We start from the raw sequence: 26,778 nt of genomic DNA on the forward strand, positions 1-26,778 counted from the left end.
GGCTGAGTGGTTAAGTTCGCACTCTCGCGCTGCAGGCGGCCCAGTGTTTTGTTGGTTCGAATCCTGGGTGCCAACATGGCACTGCTCATCAAACCACGCTGAGGCAGAGTCCCACGTGCCACAACTAGAAGGATCCACAATGAAGAATATACAACCATGTACCGAAGAGCTTTGGGGAGAAAAAGGAAAAAATAAAATCTTAAAAAAAAAAAGTCTTGGCTATTCTTGATCTTTTATATTTCCACATAACTTTGAGAATCTGCTTGCCAAGTTCCATAGAAATATCCTATTGGGATTTTCCTAAGACGGCACTGAGTGCTTGGATAGCACGGGGAGAAAACCTCTTTACACTATTGAGTCTTTAATCTACAGAGGCCATATCCCTCAAACTGAGAATTAGAATCCCTCATCATTTAGGATTTCTTTAATTTCTCTCCATGTTTTGTAGTTTTCAGATAGAGGTCTTAAATGTCTTTTTTTAGACATACTCCTAAGTATTTGATATTTTTAATGCTACTAAAAATATCTTTAAAAAATAATTTTTCTAACATTATGGACAGCATGTAGAACAGTAATTGATTTTTGTGTACTGTCTTTGCTGATAAGCAACCATTTTAATTCTAATAGTTTATGTGTAGAATCCTCAGAATTTTCAATGTACAAAATTAGATTAGCTAGGGATAATGAAGTTTGTAGTTCTTATTTATTTTATTTTATATTTATTTCATTATTAATAGTGAACTAAATACAGAATGTTTAATTTTATATCATTTTAAATTTAATATTCTTTTTATTTGAAAAGAAAATGAAATCTATAGCTTAAAATTTTTAAGTAATATTTAAATATAAAAGATATGACTGACTTACCTCTTATTGTTTCTTTTATTCGTAACTGGAAGCAGACCTTTTCAAAACAGATGAAGTCATTTCCACAATAGTATTAATAGATAAGCCATTCAGAAAACCTTTATGATTTATTCTTACTTCCTGAAGAGCATCTATAATATGGTCTCTATGCAAAAGGAAAACACACATGAGCATTTGTCCCTTCCAGAGTAATGCATTCCAAATATGGCTAAGTTACGGAATTGAACTTTTTCCACTTTTTATGTGTTTTTACATAGAAATTTTATAACCCCATTCCCCTGAGAACAGGAACAAGACAAGGATGCCCACCATCACTACTCTTATGCAACATAGTACTGGAGGTTTTGGCCAGAGCAATTAGGCAAGAGGAAGGAATAAAAGAAATCCAAATAGGGAGTGAAGAAGTGAAACTCTTGCTGTGTTCAGGCAACATGATCTTATATATAGAAAACCCTAAATAATCCATCAGAAAACTAATAGAAATAATTAACAACTACAGTAAAGTTGCAGGGTACAGAATCAACTTACAAAAATCAGTTGCTTTTCTATACTCCAATAACGAACTTACAGAAAGAGGACTCAAGAATACAATTCCGTTTGCAATCACAACTAAAAGAATAAAGTACCTAGGAATAAATTTAACCAAGGAGGTGAAGGACTTATATGATGAAAACTGTAAGACATTACTGAGAGAAACTGATAGTGACATAGAGATGGAAAGAGATTCCTTGCTCATGGATTAGAAGAACAAACATAGTTAAAATGTCCATACTCCCCAAAGCAATCTACAGATTCAATGCAATCCCTATCAGAATCCCAGTGACATTCTTCAGCGAAATAGAGCAAAGAATCCTAAAATTCATTTGGGGAAACCAAAGACCCCGAATTGCTAAGGCAATCCTGAGAAAAAAGAACAAAGCTGGAGGCATCACAATCCCTGACTGCAAAATGTACTACAAAGCTATAGTGACCAAACGACATGGTACTGTTACAAAAACAGGCAGACAGATCAATGGAACAGAGCTGAAAGCCCAGAAATAAAACTGCACATCTACGGACAGTTAATCTTCAACAAAGGTGCCAAGAACATACAACAGAGAAAAGGCAGTCTCTTCAATAAATGCTGTCGGGAAAACTGGACAGCCGCATGCAAAAGAATGAAGGTGGACCACTATCTCACGCCACACACAAAATAAACTCAAAACGGATCAAAGACCTGAAGATACGTCCTGAAACTACAAAACTCCTGGAAGATAATAAGATAATATCGGTAATACACTCTTTGACATAGAACCTTTTTAAAAAGGATCTTTTCAAATACCATGTCCTCTCAGACAATGAAACAAAAGAAAAAATAAACCAGTGGGAATTCATCAACTAAAGAGCTTCTATAAGGCAAAAGAAACTAGAATCAAAACAAAGAGACAACCCACCAATTGGGAGAAAATATTTGCAAATAATATATCTGACAAGGGGTTAATCTCCACAATATATATGGAACTCACACAACTGAACAATAAAAAAACAAACAACCCGATCAAAAAATGGGCAGAAATGAACAGACATTTTTTCCAAAGAAGATATACAGATGGCCAATAAACACATGAAAAGATGTTCAACATCACTGATCATCAGGGAAATGCAAATGAAAACTACACTAAGTACAACCTTACACCTGTTAAAATGGCTATAATCACTATGACAAAAAATAACAAATGTTGGAGAGGGTGTGGAGAGAAGGGAACCCTCATACCCTGCTGGTGGGAATGCAAACTGGTGCAGCCATTATGGAAAACAGTATGGAGATTCCTCAAAAAACTAAAAATGGAACTACCATATGACCCAGCTATCCCATTACTGGGTATCTACCCAAACAATTTGAAATCAACAATCCAAAGTAACATATGCATCCCTATGTTCATTGCAGCACTATTCACAATAGCCAAGATATGGAAGCAACCCAAGTGCCCCTTGACCAATAAAGATAAAGAAGATGTGGTATATATATATATACAATGGAATACTGCTCAGCCATAAAAAGACAAATTCATCCCACTTGCAATAACATGGAAGGACCTGGAGGGAATTATGCTAAGTGAAATAAGCCAGTCTGAGAAAGACACACCAGATGATTTCACTCCTATGTGGAATATAAATAAGTACATGGACAAAGAAAACAGTTCAGTGGTTATCAGGGGAAGGGGGCTTGGGGGTGGGCACAGGGGGCGAAGGGGAGCACTTATGTGGTGACAGTCAAGAAATAATATACAACTGAAATCTCACATCGATGTAAACCAATATGAACTCAATAAAAAAAAATTTACAACCAGTTGTAATCATTACCTGCTAATTTCTGGATGGAGTTCAGCCAGTCTCTTCATGATCTTGGTAAAGCTACTCAGGTTCAATGTATTTGGAGGTATGAATCGAATAGGTGTATCAGGTAATAATTTAGTAGATTCAACCTGTGTACAATTCTTCTTAACACCCTAAATAAGCATTTAAAAAATCTTCTTAAAATCAGTAACCGTTAGGGGGCTGGCCCCGTGGCCGAGTGGTTAAGTTCGCGCGCTCTGCTGCAGGCGGCCCAGTATTTCATTGGTTCGAATCCTGGGCGCAGACATGGCACTGCTCATCAGACCACGCTGAGGCAGCGTCTCACATACCACAACTAGAAGGACCCACAACGAAGAATATACAACTATATACTGGGGGGCTTTGGGGAGAAAAAGGAAAAAAATAAATCTTAAAAAAAAAAAAAAAAAATCAGTAACTGTTACATACAGACAATTCAGCTTATTCAATTAAAATAAATTTTAATATTACAAGAAGTAAAAATTCCTAAGAAATTTATTTTGATTGGGGATTATTTCTATCAAGTAGATTTACTTGAGCTGTGTTCAGGGTCATATATTAAAAGAATGACAAACATGTTTTCTTATCGTAGTGATAAACTACATGAGGCTATGTCTAAATCAGCCTTTCTCAACCGGGATTCCTCATCTTAACCACAGAACACAGAAATGATGTTAACCCTTTTCTCAATTTCCCCAAGATAGGACACAACTTGTCCCAATCTAGACGCACAGGAGAGATGTCAGTAATTCATTACACACAATAAATCTGCTAGGCTTAGGGCAAGAAGACTTAATTAATTCTCTTGTCCAACCTGACAGAGAAAGGCTGGTCTACGTGGTAATTATAAATATTGCACATCTTATTTACTAAATATGTAATGAACACAAACTCTATGCCCAGACCTGTACCACATGCTGTGGCGGGGGGGGGGGGCGGGGGGCGGAAACTAGTGATATCAAATAGAACCCCCCCACTTAGGGGTCTTATGATCCAAATGAAGAGACAAATTAAAATGATCAACTAACAGGGCAAATTACTGTGAGCGAGGCAAGGAGGCTATACGGTGTATGAAACCACTGTCAGGTCCGCCGAAGCGCAGCAAGGGAGCGCTGAGACTGCAGAGCCTAGACCAAGGGTCCAGCAGGTCTGCCACACCACAATATTACACGTTGTACTTATTTGCTTATTGCCTTTTCTCCTTCACTAGATTTAAACCCTACAAGAGCACAGATTTTTGTCTGTTTTGTTCCTTGCTGCTATCCCAGTGCCTAGAATAGTGTACACAGTTGGTAAGCAATAACTGTTTGTTGAATAAATAAAAGTTTGGGATACAATAGTTTCAGTGATAGTTGAAACCACAGAGAGGATGAGATTTCCAAGAAAGAGCCAAATTACTGGTAAACAACGATAATAGCTACTATTCATTGAGTACACTTGCTGTGCCAGGCACTGTCCTAAGAATTTTTCTGCAGTAAACTCCTTTAAACCTGGCAACATTTGCGGGTGGGAAATGTTACTCCCACGGTAAGAATGGGAGCTCAGACAGAGCTTAGGTCCCTCGCCCATCACGGGGAGCAGGTGGCAGAGCACGTTAGGAATGAGCTGCTCTGAGTCTTCACTATTCTGCCTGTCATCGTAGCCAGTAAGTATTTTCTAAATGAATGAATAAATGTTGAGAATCTGAGAAAAAGAAAGGTGGCAGGAAATTGCTGGAAAGGTAGGAGCCCTTGAGAGTACAGTGTAACCAAGATGGTAACAGGGGCCTCCCTGTCCCCACATGCTAAGACAGCGTACTCCTACCCTAGCCCACGGTGCCCTGTTTACACCACATAACCTTCCCTCTGCCAACTCCATGGCCCCCTGTCCCCACTCGCTGGACCAAGAGCGCTCTCACCTGAACTAACGAACGTCAGTATCACAGGTTAGGGGGTTGGCCCCATGGCGTAGTGGTTAAGTTCAGCACACTCCACTTCAGTGGCCCTGACTTGGGGGTTTGGATCCTGGGTGCGGACCTATACCACTTGTCTGCCATGCTGTGGCGGTGACCCACATATAAAATGGAGGAAGACTGGCACAGATGTTAATTCAGGGCTAATCTTCCTCAGCAAAAAATAAAATAAAATAAAATAAAAAAGAGGCTGGATCAGTCAGATTCCATGTCTAAAGAACGAGGAATTGGAACAGGGAGAAAATGAGTTAGTCAAATGATGACAAGAGCATGAACTGAAAAATACTGTAGTGTAAGAATTAAGCAAAATAAAGCCAAATGGAGGAAGAGAGAAATCATGAGCAGACAGACAAAGTCAGTGTGGAGAGAGAAGCAGAACAGAGCATACAGGGATGCAGAGGCAAGAAACCCCATGTACCCCATGAGAGAGGAGGGAAGGAGCCACAGTTGCTAAACTCCAGTTCATGCCTCCACGTAGCCCAAGTGTACTTGCTTCCTTCCTTCCTACTCTGGATTGAGGTTATGTACCAAAAACCCACCCTAAACATGAAGTGTCACTGAGCTGAAAGGGATAGAGTTTCAAGAAAGGGATGACCAGCTTCAAATAGGCCAAGTGGTCAAAAACAAGGTAGATGGGGAAAGACCACAAAAGGTCACTAGTGACAACAGAAAGAGCAGTTTAAGTAAAGTTTTAGAGATTGAAGTCAGATTATTAGGAGGAAGAAGAAAACAAAGAAATCAAGAGATGGGATATAAACGACCTGTTTGGGAAGTTTGGCAGTAAAAACAGAGAACAAATAAGGATCATAACTTCAAAAGAATGAGAAGTCAAGTGAAAATCTTGTCAGGATTAGGAAGAGTTGTGAGACCATGAGTAGAGAGAAAGGTCTGCGAGTGATGGTGTCACTAACGGTGCAGAAGAGGGATGGGTAATTCCAGGAATTAGGAAAGGATGGGACAAAGGACGCAGGCAGAAGAGATCTCTTTATCTTATCCAACAAGTATGCATTCTTTCATCCATTTATTAAAAACGGACTTTCTCTTATCTGTGGATTCAAAATAATCCCAGTAAAAGTCCAAGTAGGATATTTTTGTAGATATTGACAAGCTGAATTATAAAATTTATACAGAAAGGCAAAGAGACTAGTATAGCCAAAACAATTTTGAAAAAGAATAAAGTTGGAGGACTTATTGTACCAGATTTCAAGACTTACTATAAAGCTACAACAATGAAGATAGTGTCGTATTGGTGGAAAGATAGACAAACAGATCAATGGAAGAGAACAGACAGTCTAGAAATAGACCCACACAAATAAAGTTGATTGATTTTTGACGAAGGTGCAAAAATTCAATGGAGATAGGACAGTCTTTTCAATAATGGTGCTGGAACAATTCCATATGCAAAACGAAACACCAACAACAAAAAAACTCACCTCAATTCATACCTCACACATTAGATAAAAATTAACTCAAAATCTCTATGACTGGGGCAGGCCGGGTGGCGCAGTGGTTAAGTTCGTGCACTCCGCTTCAGCAGCTTGAAGTTCGCAAATTCAGATCCCAGGCACGGACCTAGCACTGCTCATTAAGCCACACTGTGGCAGCATCCCACATAAAGTAGAGGAAGATTGCCACAGATGTGAGCTCAGCAACAATTTTCCTCAAGCAAAAAGAAGATTGGCAACAGATGTTAGCTCAGGACCAATCTTCCTCACACACACACACAAAAGTAAAAAAGAAAAAGAAAAGAAAATCTTTGTGACCATGGGTTATGCAAAGATTTCTTTTTTTTGTTTTGGTGAGGAAGATTCACCCTGAGCTAACATCTGTTGCCAGTCCTCTTCTTATTTTTGCTTGAGGAAGATTAACCTTGAACTAAGATCCATGCCAATCGTCCTCTACTTTGTAGGTGGGATGCCTCCACAGCATAGCTGATGAGTGGAGAAGGTCCATGCCCGGGATCCGAACCCACGAACCTGGGCCGCCAAAGCAGAGCACAGGGAACTTCAACCACTCAGCCATGGGGCTGACCCCACGCAAAGATATCTTAGATATGACACTAAAAGCACAAGTTAAAAAAAAAACTGATAAATTGTACTTGATCAAAATAAAAACTCCTGCTCTGAGAAGGACACTACTACAAGAATGAAAAGACAAATTACAGGCTAGAAAAAAGTATTTGCAAATCACCTATCTATCTGATAAAAGGACTTTATTCAGAATACAGTTATCTACCACATAATGTTTTGCTCTACGATGGACTGCATAGACGACGCTGCTCCCATAAGATCAGCATCACATAGCCCACGTATGTAGCAGGCTCTACCATATAGGTTTGTGTAAGCACACTCTATGATGTGTGCACAACGATGAAATCACCTAACAACACGTTTCTCAGAACACATCTCTGTCATTAAGTGATGCGTGATACTATGAAAAACTCAAATCTCAATAATAAAACAAACAACCCAATAAAAATGGTCAAAATATGAACAGAAATGAACTGCTGATACATGCCACAACATGGTTCAATCTCAAATGCATTAAGCTGAGTGAAAGAAACCAGACTAATAAGGCTGCATACTATTCCATTTATATGACATTCTGGAAAAGAGAACAGGAAACAGAGCAGAGCACAAGAGAATGTTTCCAAAGGAATGATGGAACTGCTTTGTATCTTGACTGTGGTGGGGGTTACATGCCAATATGCATTTGTCTAAACTCAAGGACACCAAAAAGAGTGAATTTTACTGTATATAAATATTAAAAAATCTGTGGAATGCCTACAGGATGCCATGCAGTGGAGAGATAAGAGTGAACAAGGCAACTTCATCACTTTCCACACGGTGCTTAAAACATCAAGGGGGTAAAATGAGAGCATAGATGATAAAATGATGACATTTTATGGTTTTAACAATTATGAGATAAGGTTAGCTGTGAAAAATAGAATGATGCAAGTGTAATTAGCTACTTATAGAGTAGTGCTGTGCAAAAATAAAGAGACAAAAAGACTGCAAAGCTTTGGCAAAGAGGCCCGTTAAAGAGAAGTGAGTTCCTCCGCAGCCAGGTCTACAAAGATGTGCGTTTTCCTCCAGGAGCAACTGGAGTTGTACAAAAGCACGTTAAGGTGGACCCAAGGTTAAAAACGATTCTGATTAATGTTCTTATTCCCACTTCAGGATTGCTGATTCCAGAGTTATTTGTTACACCAAGCTACTTATTGCAACATGGCATACACAAAGACCATTTAAAGGATCAATCAAGAAAACTAACCTTTTGGTCAAAAGGGAAAAACTCACTGTCGTGCTCAGATCCCAGATGCCTTGGCCTAGTTCTGTGCAATCTAGAAATGCAGGAAGCTGAGGTGATTTCTTTGCTGGTGCTTTTCTCCAAATTATTCAAGCTAACTCTATTTCCATTTTGGGAGGACAGTGGTGATGTATATTCTCCAGGAGTTTTAACAAGCCGCACATTTACGGCTTTTCCATTTATTTCTGCCCCATTCATTTCTTTCACAGCCATCTTTGCATCACTGTTTTTTTTAAAAGCAAGAGATGCATATCTAAAATATAAAAACAGAAAACCAACAGGTTCTTTGTTAACGACTTTAAATTGTCTCAAACTTCATTTTGTAATTAGTGGCTGAAAAATATCTTTCCTAAGAATAACTGCTCTTAAAAATAAAAAGTTATTATACTTACCTTAGGATTAGGAAGAATATTTATCTAAGATAACTAAATAAAAAACAAATCAAAGATAGGACATAAAAGATAGTAAGCATTTCTTATGAATTATCTCCTAATTAACTGTATATTAAAACAATGTAGAGCATTTGCAAAGCTGACATACAACAGAGTCGCACAGATTAGTGGCCTTGGGACAAAGAGCTATCCATACTAAAAAATTAAAATTAATCCCTACATACAAACATAACCTCCAGGTGGATCAAAGGCTTAAACGTGAAAGGCAAAATTTAAAAACATTTAGCAGAATATCTAAGAGAATATCCTCACGACTTTGTAGAGGAAAAAATATGTACACCAAAAAAAGAGCTGGAAAAGCTAACCAGAATTTGAACCATATAATTGAGAAAGTTGGGCAAGAGCGAGCCTTCCGAAGGTGCCAGCTCTATCCTAGAAAGGGTATATGTATACCAAATCTGAAGAGCAGCTGTTTTCAAAGGAGGGGATTACAGATAAATTTTTATAACCTCCTTGTATTTTTGTACTTAATTGTATTTTCTAAATTTCCACACAGAATGTATAATACTTCAAGTATTATACAAAAAAAAACCACAAAGTTTTTTTTTAAAGGATTCGACAAGACACTAAAAGAGTTTTTACATCAAGTAATACTGTTAGGATTACAACACTACTTCAATATAATGAAATTTATTGGCAACATATCAATACATCAAATAAAAAAAGCATATGATCATAAGTGACTCCACTTAGGGCAAAATTAAACACTTACTTTTAATAAATTTCAACCCCAACTACAAATAAGATCCTTTCTTAATTGATAAAGATTTTCAAATCTGAAATAAACACTTATCATTTTTAGTGATAAAACAGTAAAGGCATTTCCATTAAGCTATCACCATTATTATTTGATACTTTTGAATGTTCTGACAATGTCACAAAACAGAAAGTAGCAACGTATATATTGGAATGACTATTTGTAGATGACATAGCTATCTACCTAAAACATATGAAAGCATCCACCAAAGAGTTCTTAAAATAAAAAATAATAAAATTAAATACCATTTTCTGAGCCCTATTACGTGCCAGGCCTTACTCCTGCTGCTTTAATTAACTAATAATAGTTCCATGGCAATGCTGCGAAGGTGCTATTAGTGTCCTCACGTCACAGAGGAAGAGCCCGAGCTGCAGAAAGGTTAAGTAACGTGTCCAGATCTATTCATCAAGTTACTGAGGGAGCTGGGAAGTGAACCCAGGCCGTCTAGCTGTTGAACACATTTTCTTAACTAAAGCACTCTACTGCCCCCATGAAATGGTATGAAACAAGATAAAGTGCACAAACCCAATAACTCTGCTCTACACCATTAACTGCAAGTTAAAAAGTCTAATAAAAGAAAGATCTGCTCGAGAACAGCACCGATGAATGACTGCAGCTATGTGTCGATGTGTGTCCCTCTCCCAGGCTGGAAAACTCCTGTGGGGATGGCCCTGCCTCTGTCCCCACCGTGGCTGACGTCCAGTACAGAAGCTCTGGCACAGAGCAGACACCCAGTAAATACAAATTTATTGAATTTGGGAAACATACCTGTAATTAGTAGAAGAATCATAAATTGATATTTCAGAGACTTGGTATTTCTGGAAATGAGACCTTAAATCAGCCTACAAGGAGAGAAATAAAAGTTTATTAAAGGTAGAAAAAACAACAAAGAATCAAAATATGAACATTTAATAGATATGAAAATGAAGCTCAAAAATAGATCCTGGCATACCTCAGATACCGAAGGACAGAGACCACCAACATGTATCAAATAACCCTTATCTCTTCGTAAGGGCTCACTATTCTTCATGTCTGCTTGTGGAGAAAAATAATGTACAACAGAAGATGACCATTTTTCTATCGATATTTTTAAGAGAAAATTGTTAAATATTTCATTCTTTCATTATCACAAAGTTTATTATAAAGTAATCAGCAAATATCAGCACTAGACTGAAGACCAAAAGTCTGGCGGATAGTTTTCATATTCCTGGACCTTAATCATATATCTTAAAAATAAAGAGGTTGGATTGGTTGTTGTTAGGTCTCTTGTAGCTCAAAAACAGATCGATAACTTCTAACCAGAGCAATCAATTACATCTAACTAAGCGAAGTGTCTTCCATTTATCTCTGGCTCTGAGAAGCGCTCCCTAAGACGCTGCTTCACGCAGGGTCCTAACCCCGCCAGTCCACGCTGGCTAGGGCTCTCCTCACACACTTCCCTTTGCTGGGGAAACGTCACACCAGAAAGCCTTTCAATCAGACAGATATCAGTAGCAGGTGTATAGCTGTGGCGATGGTAACGGCACGTAAGAAAAAAGTAGGGGATAAATATCTTGATTTAGATAGCACTATTTTGGAAACCACAAATATTAGGATTATAGATACATTTTTTTCTCGCTTCACTCTTTAAAAAATTGACCTCCAAATGGCTCATTTTCTCATTTTTTATATTTATAAAGAAAAATCACAAAGAGGAATAAAATATTCAGTTCTCCAAAAGAACACAGACGACAGTAAGCACTATTTTACACGTGAGCTGGGTTAGGATTTCTTAGCAAACTGTTAAGAACCAACCTAGTGTAAACTTCGGATCGCCTCTGTCTTGCTCTGCTTGATTTTCTTGTGTTCCTGAGAAGTCAGCTCCAGTCAGGTTCTCCTTGGCGTCATACCAGTCTTCACTTACTTCTCGACAATTTTTGCAATCTGAGAAATTGAACACAAGTTGCTATGAGTCATGTATAATGTTAACCCTCTGAGAAATTATCTAAAAAGCTTCTCAGAACGAATCAGCATGATGACAATTACTAGTTTTGTATATAAATATAAAAATAAATATTAGCAAAATCAGAGAACCAAGCATAAAGATTCTGACAAGCAATTTTCAGCAGTTCCTGAAAAACAAGTACTTTTCCGTCTGAGTGGTCTGCCTCCCAGTTTTCCTTTAATTAACACTGATTCCTGGTTTACTCAAAGCCTTACATCTCTGATTTTTAAATTATACTCTATTGAAAGAGAGACGTGTTACTTTTATACAGAGACTAACAGTAAAAATCTTTACAAAGGGCTTTAAGCAGTGCCGCAGCTCTTTACTTCACTAAAAATGGAATCACTGCTTCAGAGCCAGGAGACACACTCCCCACCACCAAACAGGCAGACTATATGGATCTGGAATGAGGATAATCTCTTTTCATAGAGACAAAACAAATAAAACAAACCAAAATTACACACAATTTATAGAGAGAAGAACTGGACAGAAGAAAGAATTTTCAGATTGGAAAACATGAACTTGAAGAATAAAATTCTGTATTATTATTTGGCATCATCAGATATATGAAGTAACTTTAAAGATGTCAGGGGCTGGCCCGGTGGCGCAGCGGTTAAGTTCGCACGTTCAGCTTCTCAGTGGCCCGGGGTTCGCCGGTTCGGATCCCAGGTGCAGACATGGCACTGCTTGACAAGCCATGCTGTGGTAGGTGTCCCACGTATGAAGTAGAGAAAGATGGGCATGGATGTTAGCTCAGGGCCAGGCTTCCTCAGCGAAAAGAGGAGGATTGGCAGTAGTTAGCTCAGGGCTAATCTTCCTCAAAATAAATAAATAAATAAAGATGTCAGTAGGTGTAATAAGAATGTACTTAACATTCATAATCAGAATGATGTCCTTCACTCAATTAAAAATATTTATTTTCATTTAATGAGTGGGAACTAAGGATATTTAAACCACATTATTTGTTTTCTGGCAATGACACAGGACAATTCTTTTTTTTTTTTGGTGAGAAACATTGTCCGTGAGCTAACATCTGTGCTAATCATCCTTTGTGTTTTTGTTTTCTTTTTTTTTTTGAGGAAGATTAGCCCTGAGCTAACTACTGCCAATCCTCCTCTTTTTGCTGAGGAAGACTGGTCCTGAGCTAACATCCATGCCCATCTTCCTCTACTTTATACGTGGGACACCTACCACAGCATGGCTCTTGCCAAGTGGTGCCATGTCTGCACCCGGCATCCAAACCAGCAAACCCTGGACCACCAAGAAGCAGAACATGCAAACCTAACTGCTGCACCACTGGGCCAGGCCATTTTTTTTTTTTTTTTTTAAAGATTGGCACCTGAACTAACATCTGTTGCCAATCATCCTTTTTTTCTTTTCCTCTCCCCAAAACTCCTCAGTACATAGTTGCATATTCTAGTTGTAGGGCCTTCTGGTTCTGCTATGTGGGACCCCACCTCAGTGTGGCTTAATGAATGGTACCAGGTCTGTGCCCAGGATCTGAACCAGTAAAACCCTGGGCCACCTAAGTGGAGCATGCAAACTTAACCACTTGGCCACGGGGCTGGCCCCCCTCCTCTATTTTTCGTATGTGGGACGCCACCACAGCATGGGTTGATGAGTAGTGCATAGGTCTGTGCCCGGGATCCAAACCTGCAAACCCTGGGCCACCAAAGCGGAGTGTGCAAACTTACCCACTATGCCACTGGGCCGGCCCCAACAGTACATTTCATACTGACCTTTATCGTCAAGTTTCAGGTGACTAAAGTCTACGTTCACATCACTGCTTTTTAAACCATCTTCTTTGGGTGATGTATCTTGTTTAGGATGACTATTGTCAGATAATAAAGACATCTGAAGATTAATAAAAACAACAATAATCAGGACCAATGGATAATGCACTCTGATGATGTGGTGGGCTCTCTACTGGCATTATTTAGACCCCACAACAATGAAGGCTATCAGAGCAAAATCATCATCAACCCGGATTTACAGGCAAGCAAACTGAATCTAAGCAACTGATTTTATGTCTGTCACACAGTTAATAAGAATGAGGACATGGACCCAGCCTGTGTATAGTGACTATATGATAACACTACCATTATTTAGCATACACATACTAGAAGTATTTGGGATGATTTCTGGAGGTATACATATTATAATTTCTCCTATTAACATTTAACAGTTATATATTTAATTTAACAGGTGCTTATGTATACCTTTTATTTATGGGAAGTAACACCTGTTTCCCACGTTACTCTTTGCACATAAATTTATTTAAAAAGGAGAGTCATTTAAAGAAAAGTACAGAGCAAATAACATAGGTACTATATGGCTATGGAAAATTGTGAAGATAGTATATAAGTAGCTGAAATTTAGATACACTACACTATACTGGCTTTCAAGCATAACCTGCTAATTTGATGAGATAGGGATTAAAATGCAATCCAAAATTAAAATAGATAGTATTTTAGAACCAAAACTAAGACTATAAAAATTATGTTATATCTGCATATTGTACTTTAAAAAATAATTTATTGTTCTCCCCAAATAAACAGGTTGTACCGTTGCTACAATTACAATGATGAAAAAAATCCCTCCAGAATATTATATATCATTAAATGGACAAGCTGTTTAAGCAAACTATGTAACAAATTTGAGTATATAAAAATACAGTTTTAGATCTGTTAATTCTTTGCGGATAATTGAGGTTTTTTTTAAAGATCAGAACAATGGAATAAATAAGTTGCTAATTACTTTTAATCATTTATGTTAACAGAAAGGAACATAAATCAATCCAGCATTTCACTTTCAGCTTTGGATTGCATCTTATTATTTAAGACAACCCAAATAACATAACTTGGGGGTTAAGACCTAAGTCAGAAAGTAGAAATAAACTTTGGCTCTCCTACTCCATTGCCTCCCTTGATAATGGAATATAATCTATGTTTCTATATCAGTTCACAATTTGCAGGGTGCTGTTACATAGACCGTCACCTGAGAAGCATGTCCTTGGGGGAACAGGAGAGATCAAGAAAACCTACGACCGGCATTTAAAAACTATTTTCATCCGTTCAGTAAAGGAGGAATTAAAACTTTGCCCCATCTAAAACGAATGGGCTATCACTTTACTCTATCTTTTGAGACAAAGATATAACATATTAGTTTTAACCACACTGGATCAACACGATGGTGGCCGTTAAGTCACAGTTTGCCTGAGACATTCAGGTTTACACACCTACTGTCATGGTAAATTATCAACATCACTACCTTTCATTCTCAAAAATCTCCTGATTTGATGATAAACTATATGGGCACCCTACTCAACATATGATAGCTGTTTGATCAGGACATTGTGTCCCTTCTAGTCAGTTACATCCCTCAAATGGTAGAACACAAAGTAAGCCAGTTGAGTGAAAAGTAGGACGTGAGAGCTTCTGGAAATTATAGTTTACTTTGCTTAAGCCATAAAATCAAAGATTTACACTAATGAACTACTTTTAAAAAATCTCACTTGAGGGAGTGTCTTTTTTAGGCTCGAAGAAACATCAACATCATGTGTACTTTGATTGTCTACTTCAGAATCTGCTCCTAAAAGACTAAACAGATAAAACATTTCATTAAAGAATTTATCAATGTTCTGAATAAGAAACAAAACAGAAAACAAAGTTAATTGAATATGCAATTTTTAAGATCTAATGAATTCTAAATTAGATGAAACCATAACTTACACATGTGATTCTTCTGTCTTTAGCTGGAAAGAGAGGGAAGGGAAGAAAAATCTTTTGTTTAAAATGCTTTCTGTCTAAATGAAGTAAAAAATTTATTCCTAAAACATAAATACATACCCTGGAAATAAAAGTAGAGAAGGTAGATAATAATTTTGATTCTAATGACAGTGGGGGCAGCTCTTCCAGTGGGACACCCTTGTTTAGTTTTTCTTTTAAACTCACGTATCTAACTTTTAAGTCTCCCAAAACAGACAGCAGTGCTGATCCTAATTCCGTCTGAGTAGAATTGCTTGATAAATTCCTGTTCAAAAGTTAAGTTCACAAAACTAAATTATTTAGGCCCAAGTCATCCATTTAACACTAATACCATATTACATCCTTAGTTCTAACTACCAGATCTTTAAAATTTTTCTTTCAAATGTTTAGTCAAAGAAAATGAACCACAGAAGATGTATTTTTCTAGGGGCAATATGAGCAACCCTCACTATATAAGCCAGAGAGAATGTGGTAGAATGTCATACAAAACCTCTGACTTCAGCCATACTTGGACTTTATAAGAAATATCAAATCTACCTGTTCACTGGACTCGTCATCCTACCACGCACTGTTGCCTCTGCATGAAATTCAAACGCACCGCTTCTCAAGAGCCCATCACCCCGAGGCCAGCCAACACGCCCAGTTACATCTACCCCTCATTTTGCCCTTCACAAATGAAAATGAGAGAACTTTTCTAGAACAAATTTAAAGCTAGTGATAAATTTCTAAGAAGATACAGATTTAAAATTAACAATCACTATTTAATCCTTCCCTATTTTCCGTTACGAGTTTGTAAATATCTCTGCAGTGGCGGTGACACATTTGATAGTGAACATTTAAAAGGTGCAACTCTGCTTTGACGGCTCTCTGCATTATTTTCTGACAGCACTTTGATGGAAAATTCTTCTCCATTTCTTCAGGAAGTTGAGTTTCCCTTTAAAATAAAAGATTGCATTAGGTAAGATTCCAAATATTTTTCTGTGTTAATGGCGTGCCTCTAGAAACAGATTTTAAATTTCTTACATTTCTCTGTCAAGTTTAAGTCAATTTTTACTAAAGAAAGGCTGTAGGAACACACTACAGCTGCAGAAAACAAGGATGTCAAGAGCCAAGGCTAGATGTCCTCTTCCCAGAAGTCAAGGAAGCAAACAATTCTCAAATTCATATGTTCTTTTACCACAAAAGGATTCCAAAGTAAAGTACCGACTTTATTGATCCATAATCAACACATTTTCAACCTAAATCAAGCTTGCTTAATATTTTTTCCAGTTATAAGCATTCTGGATGGAAACTGTTCTTAAATGTGCTATCTTTTTAATAAACAATAGACATAATTTACGTTTTTCTTGGTAATTAAGGGTCATTATTGTAAGTCAATATTTTGCTGTGTTATTATATCAAACAGCCCCAAATCACCACATTTTTCGAATGATAATAGTCCCAGTAGTTCTCCCCTGGCTGCCAGTTGCTACTGCTAGTTGCTCTCAACACTTCTGCCTCTGGAAACCCACTTCCTACTCACTTTCCTGAGACTGGATACTGGGTCAAACACATTAGGAAACGAAGAACGAACGGAGGAAAAAGTAAACGACCTCAGAACATGAGAACTAAGTCGGCTTCTCAGAGGCTTCCCTTTTACTCCCCTCTCCCCCCTCCTGGTTCTCCATTGGGTTCTGAATTATAAGGGTATCTAATAAATGCAAAGTAAATTACACAATGAATTCAAACCAAGATTGAAATACCCCAGTGAAAGTAGCTATTTACTTCTTCAAATATTTGACATTTTCCAAAGGTGCCATTTTGTTTTGGCCTACCAGGGATCAGATGAAAGAAAACGGAGTAATTAAATCCGTGTGGATTTGGGTTGGATAAATAAAGATGCCGTGAGTTTCTGAAGGAATTATTGACACTGAAAGCTCAGTAAGCAGAAAGCTTTAATATTTTGTTATCCTAATATTTATCTGTTTGAAGGCAAATGGCTGAAGCAGACGATCTCTTAAAAGTAGCTTTTAGCTATTATTCCATATGGTTAAGGACCCTACAAAAAAGCAAATTCCTGGGGCAGGCCCGATGGCATAGTGGTTAACTTGGGCAGCCCAGAGTTCGTGAGTTTAGGCGTGGACCTACACACTGCTCATCAAGCCATTGTGTGGCCATGACTCACATACAAAATAGAGGAAGATTGCCACAGATGGTCACTCAGGGACAATCTTCCTCAGCAAAAAGAGGAAGATTGGCAATGGGGCCAATCTTCCTCACCAAAAAAACCCACAGTAAATTACTATTTTGATTTTTTCCCCATTTGTATCTGCAAGCTTGTACATCTGACTTACCTCTCAGGATGTTTCTTTAAGTCTATGATATCAAATGTTTTTCTTAATTCCAGGGAATCCTGAAAATATGATTTAAAATCAGATTAGAAATATATGACAAACAATACACATTGTATCTGGAGATCCAAACTAGTAAAATGTAAAACCCAATTTCGAATTGACTTTGTGGCAAGAGCTGAAGGACAGAGCTGGTAACGCTCGATCCACCTCTTCCCTTCACCTGGCACTTCCTCATGAAAGCCTCAAGAACCGCTGCCAGAACTCAATGAACCAAAACACTTACATTAGCATACACTGTCTCTTTATAAAGTCAAACAAGATTTTCTTATTAATCATATTGGTTTTACCTTATTTAGGAAATTTCCATTAGGTTTTAAACTGTCAACCAAGAGAGATTTTCCCAATGGTCCTTTTGTCACTGCCATCCCCGTATCTTCATTATCTTGACTGTATGACCAGTCGGTATTACAAGCCACACTTCTTTGCTTCTCCCGTTGCCATTCACCAGGCCGTGTTTTATTCATCATTGTTATCTCTGTGTTGCTTGATGTAGACACTACAGAAGACCCTGCACTCGTCGCCCTGCTGGTGGTGAAGCAAGCCCTGAAATCGGTGCTAACGTCCACAGTCTGATTAACTGTCATCATGCAACTCGCTGCACCTGTCACCGACTCAGGACATGTTCCTTCCACATCGTGAAAGCATGTTTCATTCGTGGTACTGCCACTAGCACCTTGCAGGGAGCTATCGTCTTCTGTTGCATGGTTATTTCTGACTGCGATCCTGGGGAGAGGCACAGAACAACCTGAGGCTGCGTTAGGAGTGTTTTGTAGGCTTTTATAAAGTGAGTATCCAGAGGCAGAAATTACAGAATCATCAAAAACAGAGGCCCAGGAAGTTTGACAATCTTTCCAAGGTTGCAGTAATGTGTCTAAGGCTTTGTCCTGTGGTAATGTGCTAGGATTTTCAATGTGTTGTAACATTTTGTTCTCAACAATTGCATTTCCACAAAAATCTTTACTTTCAGTCATTTGAGATTTCATTTTGCCACCATAAATTTTAGTTTTTAATGCTTTCTGAGGGTTCAAGAAACCACTCTCCGACTGAGGTTCCCGGTTTTCAAGAGGACTCCTCCTTCGTGCAATTTCCTCAGATACTGTGCGGTACATTAAGCTTGTCTCTTCCTCCTGACACTTTCCATGCTTTGGTTTATGATATTCTCCTAACATAACAGAAGTCAGAAACTTGGAGACAGGAGGTGAATCTTCTTGTCCATAAACATCAACTGAATCTACAGAGATGCTAGAACTACTTTCTAACGTAACATGATTCTCTTCCAGACTGCTGGCACATTTCGCTTCACAACCTGGATTTCTCAACCTCACATCTCCGAGGTCAGACCTGTGTAACGTTTCTGCTTGGCCAGGAGATAAATGGTCACTCGCACATTCTCGTTCATCCGCGCTGAGATACTCCTGCTGTGAATCTTCATCTGTACGGTATGTTTGCACATCTTCAGCAGTCTCTTTAGAATCATCATCTGAAATCGTGTAGATTCTTTCCAAGCCAATAATTTTATTACCTTGATATTCCAAGATATCAAAAAACACCTCCTCTCCTTTCTGAATTTCAGAATCTAATTCTGATTTTAAACGAATATGACATTCATTCTTCAGTTTTGACTCTGAATAATGTATAGAGTAGGTTTCATTCAAGAAAGCATAATCAGCACTGTCTTCAGACTCACTTGACTGAGAGTGAGTACTCTCTCTGTCAGAATCGGGACTTGCAGTACAAGATGGTGCCAATAAATCTATTTTGTCAAGATCGCTGATTTCTTTGTCATTAGCTCTTTGTTCTAGCACCAAGGAATCCCAGTTCTCATCAAGAAAAGTCAAGTTGGCTTCATTATAACCCTTGGAAGATAGTAACAAATTTTCTCTCTTAGGATTAGAAGGCTCATCTGATTAAAAAAAAATAAAGGATAAAATGTTAACAGCAGCAACATTACAGAATCTAAACACTAGAAAAGACCTTAGATGTGATCTGGTCCAAGTTCTTCCCAATGTAGGAATACTTTTCACATTATCCATGACAAATATCCCTCATGGTTGCTGCTATGGAGTGAATTTTGTCCCCCTCAAAACCCATATGTTCAAGCCCTAACTCCCAATGTAATTAGATATGGGGCCTTTGGGAGGCAATCAGGGCTGGATGAGGTCATGAGGGTGGGGCCCTTAAGATGGGATTAAGGGCCTCAAAACGGGGAAAGTGACAGAGAGCTTGCTCTCTCTTTCTCTCTACTATGTGAGGATACTGCAAGAAGGCAGCCATTTATACGCCAGGAAGAGAGCCCTTAACAAAACCCAACTATGTTAGTACCTTGACTTGGACTTCCAGCCTCCAGAACTATGAAAAAATAAGTATTTGTTATTTAAGCTATGGTATTTTGTTATAGTAGCCCCAGCTGACTAAGATAGTAGCCAAGATTCTTCTTGAAGTCTTTCAACAGCAAGGAGTTTACTGTTTATAAGGCAGCCACTCCATGTGTAGTGTTTGAGTGCCTCCTATCCCAGCCTTAGGCATCAGAGAAACAAAGGAAAGAAGACATGGGTGCTGCACCCAAATACTTGTGGGTTTCCTAAGGGTCACAGATGAGAAAAGCACACATAAATGTGACACAGTTACAGAGTGCTGACAGAGTTGTGTTGATGAGCAGGCAAATGCTTGAGAAGAAAGGAGAAGTAGACTTCAGAGGAAACTTTACATTTAAAAAATGTTTTGAAACAACATAGATAGTTATCTTAGGCAAATCAAACAGCACGAACAAAGTTAGCCGTGTGAAAGAAGGTGGCATTTTCAGGAAATTGTAAACCAAGTTGTGGAGTGAAATAGTTCCATGTGAATGACAGAAGCTGTGAGCAGAAAGAGGCCTTCCAGGGTGAGCTAAGGAGTGTGGCTCTTACTCTAAGGCAACAGACGACGACTGAAAGCTCTTAAAAGGGTGGTCAAGGAACGAGGTCGAGTTCAGACGCCTCTGGCCCAGTGAGAACGCAGACAGACCAAGAGTGCAGGAGTGGAGTGGAGAGGAAGACATCAGTACAAAAGTTCCACAACTGACAAGACTTGGTGGTCAATGACGAGTGGTAGATGGAGAGGAAGAATAGTGGCTTTCAAATATTTTTTGACTAAGAACACATTTTATATCAAGATACAGTTCACATACATACATGTGTGTGTATAAGCGAAACAAAAATTTTACAAAACAGCAGCTACTCCAACTATGTCCAATGTATTTTGGTATTTTCTAGTCTATTTTATTTTATTTAAAAAAAAAGCTGATCACAATCAGCTGAACTGATTTCCTGACTCACCAATTGGCCACCACCTCCTTAAACATCGCTCTAAGATAATGCTAAGGTCTATACTGGGTAGCGCAGTTGAATGGGAATATTCAGAGCTGCAGAGAGATGGACTTCATGAAGAAGAGTTGATTTAGAAGATGAAGAAGAAAAGCAGCGGAGGAGGGAGAAGATAACGAGTTCAGTTCCAGGCAAGTGGAGTGGGAGGTTAGCGATAATACACTCAGATTCGAGCGTCTAATAAGCTGTTATAAATATGGGATTGCAGCTAAGGAGAGCAGTGTTCACTTCAATTACAAATTCATGGGTTGACTGTGTTTCTCTTAGAGATTTGTATAGGAGTTCATTATATATTCCAGATATTAATTCTTTGTTTTCTGTATTTATAAGTGACTTTTTCCTAGTTTGTTGCTTATCTTTTAACTTTTTTTTTAAACTGATGCCCATCATTCTGAAATTCATCACATCATGTTTTCTTTTTTTTCCAGGTATGCTTTTTGGTGAGGAAGATTGGCCCTGAGCTACAATCTGTTGCCAATCTTCCTCTCCGCCCCCACCCCCCCGCCAAAGTATAGTCGTATATCCTAGTTGTACAACCTTCTAGTTCTTCTGTGTGGGATGCTGCCACAGCACGGCTTGATGAGCAGTGCCTAGGTCCCTACCCAGGATCTGGACCAGCGAACCCCAGGCTGCTGAAGCGGAGCAGGCAAACTTAACCACCTGGCGACGAGGCTGGACCCTTAATTTTTTATAATATCTTGTCATACCACAGTTAAGATTATTTATTTAAATGGATCAGTCTTTTCTTATGACTTCTGGGTTTTGTCTCTCTGGCCTTCCCTACCACATGATTATAAAGGTATTCTACTATAATGTATTCTAATTCTGTGTGTGCATGTGCGTAATACTTAGCCTTTGTACACTATGCAGAATTAATTTTTCTAACATGAGGTAGGAATCTAACAATTTTTTTCCAAAATGGATGGTCAATTGTCCTAATACCATTTGCTGAATAATCCAGTTTCCCTTCTGACTTGAAATAGCATTTTTTATCATATCCTAAATTCCTCTTAATAGTTAAAACCACATATATTCATAAGCACATAAAAGTTTAGTCATTTTGCTTTATATGCTCTTGTTATTTCTTATTTTCTACCACCACAGAAAACAAATCTCAGATTTGTGTTAAGACAAAACATATACAATTTGGGTAGCAGAGTTCAACCTGCCCACTTTCCACTTATTACCCCAAAGGCAAGTGTGCCTGTCAGCAGTCCTGAAAGCCCGGCTGGACAGAAACCCCTTTTCCAGTCCACCTCCTCTTCCCTATCTTTCATTTCCCTGAGACGTCCTGTGCAGGCTGCCCATTCTCACCAAAAATCACCTGAGTGAGTCTGCCAAGTTACAAACATGCTGACTCCTACAACCTTACGGGGAGGAGAACCTAAGGAGTAGCAGCACTGGAAGGGAAGTAGCTAGCCCAATTATGTTAGTGTCTCTCTCCACCCAGAAGAAAACCAACTGGCCTGGCCCTCACCTTCCTGCATGTATCGTCCATCGTTGTGGTAGCCTGTACCAGAAGCTGTCTCCATCACTGCAGTGGTCTGCATCCTCAAAGATCTATATTCTAGAAGAGGTATAAAGATTCAACTATTATTATACTCAGCATTATATTTAAAAAACTATCAGAAAAACAAGAATTTGACAAAGTGACAACTATACTCAAAGATTCTAATATAAGAAGGCTAATAAACAAAACTGATAAACATTTAAGTAACTTTTTTAAAAGCATGAATTGACAGCTACATAAAAGACTGTACTATTTAAACAGGCAAGACCTATTCTTTTAAAATTTCCAAGGAACATTTAAAAAAAAAAAACGTATTAGGACAACAAAAAAGTCTTAACATAAAGAATAGAGTACTAAGGGCTACACTGTGACCCTATTTATGTCAAACCTGAATCAAAAATGTTTCCAAAACAAACTGCAGACATATTAAAAACCAATGACAGGGTGTATCTATACGATGGAATATCTTTCAGCAATAAAAAGGAACAATCTACTGACACATGTAACCTTGTGGATTAATCTCAAAAACATTATGCTGAATGAAAGAAGCCAGACGAGAGATCACATATTGTATGATTCCATTTAAATGAAATATACAGAAAAAGCAAATTTATAGAGACAGAAGGTACAGAAGTGGCTGCCTGGGGTGGGGGACGTGAAGAGGGGTTAACTGTAAACGGGCCTAAGGGATCTTACTGGAGGGATTAAAATGTCCTGAAACTGTTTTATGATGTGATGGTTGCACCACTTGACAAAGTTACTAAAATTACTGAATTGTACATTTGAAATGAGTAAAATATACCTCAATAAAGCTGGTTAAAAAAACTTACTGGCAATGGCTCTTTCACCCCAGTTGCTACATGAGGAAGCCCAAGTTAGTCGCTTGTAGGAAAACCAAGGCACCCTAAAGGACACATGAGTGACCCCAGAGGAGACCAGCAGAAGCAATGTCCAGCTAACCCACAACATCATCTTCAGTCTTCTGGCCCTAGTTATCTTCACTGTCCATAGCCCTAAAAACCTGGGCATCTTCAGTGGAATTCTGGTGACCAGGTATTACAAATGTTCCTGATATGTTTGAAAAAAACCAAGAGATTTTTTTCTAATTCTTAATGAACTATTACAGTCAATGATCCTGAACGAATCATCTAAATTCACTCACCCTGTTCTGCGATGAAAAGACATTACAAAGCAGAAGTCAGAGCTCACTCCCTGGAGAGGGCCTGTCTAGTTCTGAATCCTGACTTAGACACTCAGTAAACAGTGTGAACTTCGACAACTGAAAACAATTAATGACAATAGGAACATGGACTTTTAAAATCTATGGGACCTGGCCAAATTTATAACCAAAAGAAGTCATAGCTTTAGATGCTTATTATTAAGTAAAACTAAAATAAATGAATTAATAAGCAGCCAATTCAAGAATCTAGGAAAAAACTAGAGTCTTTAAATCAAAAAAGTTGAGAGTAAAATTAGTTAAAACAAAAGCAGAAATGATCAATTTAAAAAACAGTAAAAATGATAACTAAAACCAGAGCTAGTCTCTGAAAAAATGAGTTAAAGTAGATAAATATCAGACAAATCTCACTAAGAAAGACAGTACTGAAACAAAAGTTAGTAATGATAAAAGGAGAAGTTTAACAAGAGATAAAAAGCTACTTAAAAAATTTAGATTGCTATGTACACTTCTGATGGGTAATTTGAAAATTTAACCAAAATAGGCAATTTTCTAGGAAAATAGTTTAAAAAAAACCCATATAGATAAAGCTGAACGGAGAACCAACCAAAGAAAAAATTGAAAAGGTCATCAAAGATCTACCCTATCAAGCCTACTAAATTCTTACTTGATCCATATAAGCAGAAAAATTATAGATCAAGTGAACAGAACTCTAGCCTGAATCATGGAGTCATGGCCCCTCAATCAATTCCCAGACTGGTGTTATACTAGTTTATAGACCCAGAACGCCTTGAATGAAGGGGAGGCTGAGTCCTCTTGAGGAAGGGCCCCAAATGCACTAATGGAAATTTATGTTAATCTTTCGTCTATCCTTCCCCCAAGGGACCCACAGCCTTTTACCAGGGTAACAGTACACTTGGGAAAAGGAAATAATCAGACTTTTCAGGGACTACTGCACAATGACTGAACTCTGAATGATTTTAGGAGACCTAAAACGTCACTGTGGCCCTCCAGTCAGCATAGGGGCTTATGGAGGTCAGGTGATCGATGGAATTTCAGCTCAGATCCATCTCACAGTGGGTCCAGTGGGTCCCTGAACCCATCCTGTGGTTATGCCCCCAGTTCCAGAATGCATAATTGGAAAGACATACTTAGCAGGTGGGAGAATCCACATTGGTCCCCTGACCTGGTGAGTACGGGCTATTATGGTGGGAAAGGCCAAGCGGAAGCCATCAGAATTGCCTCTATATAGAAAAATGGTAAGTGAAAAGCAATATCACACCCCTGGAGGGAATGCAGAGATTGGTGCCACCACCAAGGACCTGAAAGATGCAGGGGTGGTGATTCCCACCACATCCCCATTCAGCTCACCTACTGGCTTGTGCAGAAGACAGATGGATCTGGGAGAATGACAGTGGATTATAATAAGTGTAACGAGGTGGTGACTCCAACTGCAGCTGCTCTATCAGGTGTGGTTTCACTGCTTGAGCAAATTAACACATCCCCTGGTACCTGGCAGGCAGCTTTTGATCTGGCAAACGCCCTTTTCTCCATACCTGTCCATAAGGCCCACCAGAGGCAGATGGCTTTCAGCTGGCAAGGTCAGCAATACACCTTCACTGTCCTACCTCAGGGGTATATCAACTCTCCAGTCCTATGTCATAATTTAGTTTGCAGGGATCTTGATCACCTTTTGCTTCCATAAGATATCACACTGGTCAATTACATTGATGACATCACGCTGATTGGACCTAGAGTGAGAAGCAGCAACTACTCTAGACTTATTGGTAAGACATTTGTGTGTTAGAGGGTGGGAAATAAGTCCGACTAAAATTCAGGGTTCTTGTACCTCAGTGAAATTTCTAGGAGTCCATGGTGTGGAGCATGGTGAGACATCCCTTCTAAGGTAAAAAATAAGTTGTTGAATCTGGCCCTTCCTACAACCAAGAAAGAAGCACAATGCCTAGTGGGCCTCTTTGGATTTTGGAGGCAATACACTCTTCATCTGGTTGTGTTACTTTGGCCCATTTAACCCAAAAAGCGATGGTTGAGAGCGGGGCCCAGAACAAGGGAAGGCTCTGCAGCAGGTCCAGGCTGCTATGCAAGCTGCTCTGCCACTTGGTCCACGTGAGCCAGCAGATCCAAGCGTTTGAAGTGTCTGTGGCAGAAAGGGACGCTGTTTGGAGTCTTTGGCAGGCCCCTATAGGCAAATCGCAGTGCAGGCCTTTAGGATTGTGGCACAAAGCCCTGCCATTGTCTGAAGATAACTACTCTCCTTTTGAGAAACACATCTTGGCCTGCTACTGGGCCTTAGCAGAGACTGAATGCTTGACCATGGACCACCAAGTTATCATGCAACCTGAGCTGCCCATTATGAACCGGATGTTATCTGACTCATAAAGCCATCAAGTTAGGCATGCACAACAACATTCCATCATCAAATGGATCTCGTATTTGGGCCCTGAAGGCACAAATAAGTTACATGAAGAAGTGGTCCCCATTCCTGTTACTCTGCCTTCTCTCTCCCACACTGCACCTCTGGACTCATGGGGAGTTCCTTATGATCAGTTGACAGAGGAGGAGAAGTCTCGGGCCTGGTTTACAGATGGTTCTGTGTGATATGCAGGCACTATGTGAAAGTGGACAGCTGCAGCATTACCTGCCCCTCTCTGGGCCATCCCTGAAGGACAGTGGTGAAGAGAAATCCTCCAGTGGGCAGAACTTCGGGCAGTGCACCTGGTTGTTGACTTTGCTTGGAAGAAGAAATGGTCAGACATGTGATTATACACCAGTTAATGGGCTGTAGCCAGTGTTTGGCTGGACGGTTAGGAACTTGGAAGGAATGGGATTGGAAAATTGGTAACAAAGAAATTTGGGCAAGGAGTATGTGGGTA

General features: G+C 38.9%; 1 protein-coding gene across 1 annotated transcript; it reads right to left on the reverse strand.

Annotated features, from left to right (window-relative positions):
• Window positions 1-5: 5 nt before the first annotated feature.
• Window positions 6-23,422, reverse strand: RBM44 (RNA binding motif protein 44). Its single transcript, XM_070489276.1, is given in 14 exon segments — window positions 6-1,012; window positions 3,211-3,356; window positions 8,447-8,735; window positions 10,460-10,533; window positions 10,644-10,723; window positions 11,486-11,614; window positions 13,415-13,529; window positions 15,190-15,274; window positions 15,407-15,429; window positions 15,524-15,732; window positions 16,201-16,376; window positions 17,776-17,834; window positions 18,123-19,738; window positions 22,675-23,422. Coding segments are annotated over 14 exon segments (3,204 nt in total). The 5' UTR covers window positions 22,748-23,422; the 3' UTR covers window positions 6-882.
• Between the last annotated feature and the right edge of the window lie 3,356 nt (window positions 23,423-26,778).

The sequence above is a fragment of the Equus asinus genome, chromosome 19 (assembly GCF_041296235.1).
Source record: "Equus asinus isolate D_3611 breed Donkey chromosome 19, EquAss-T2T_v2, whole genome shotgun sequence".
Classification (NCBI taxonomy): Eukaryota; Metazoa; Chordata; class Mammalia; order Perissodactyla; family Equidae; genus Equus; species Equus asinus.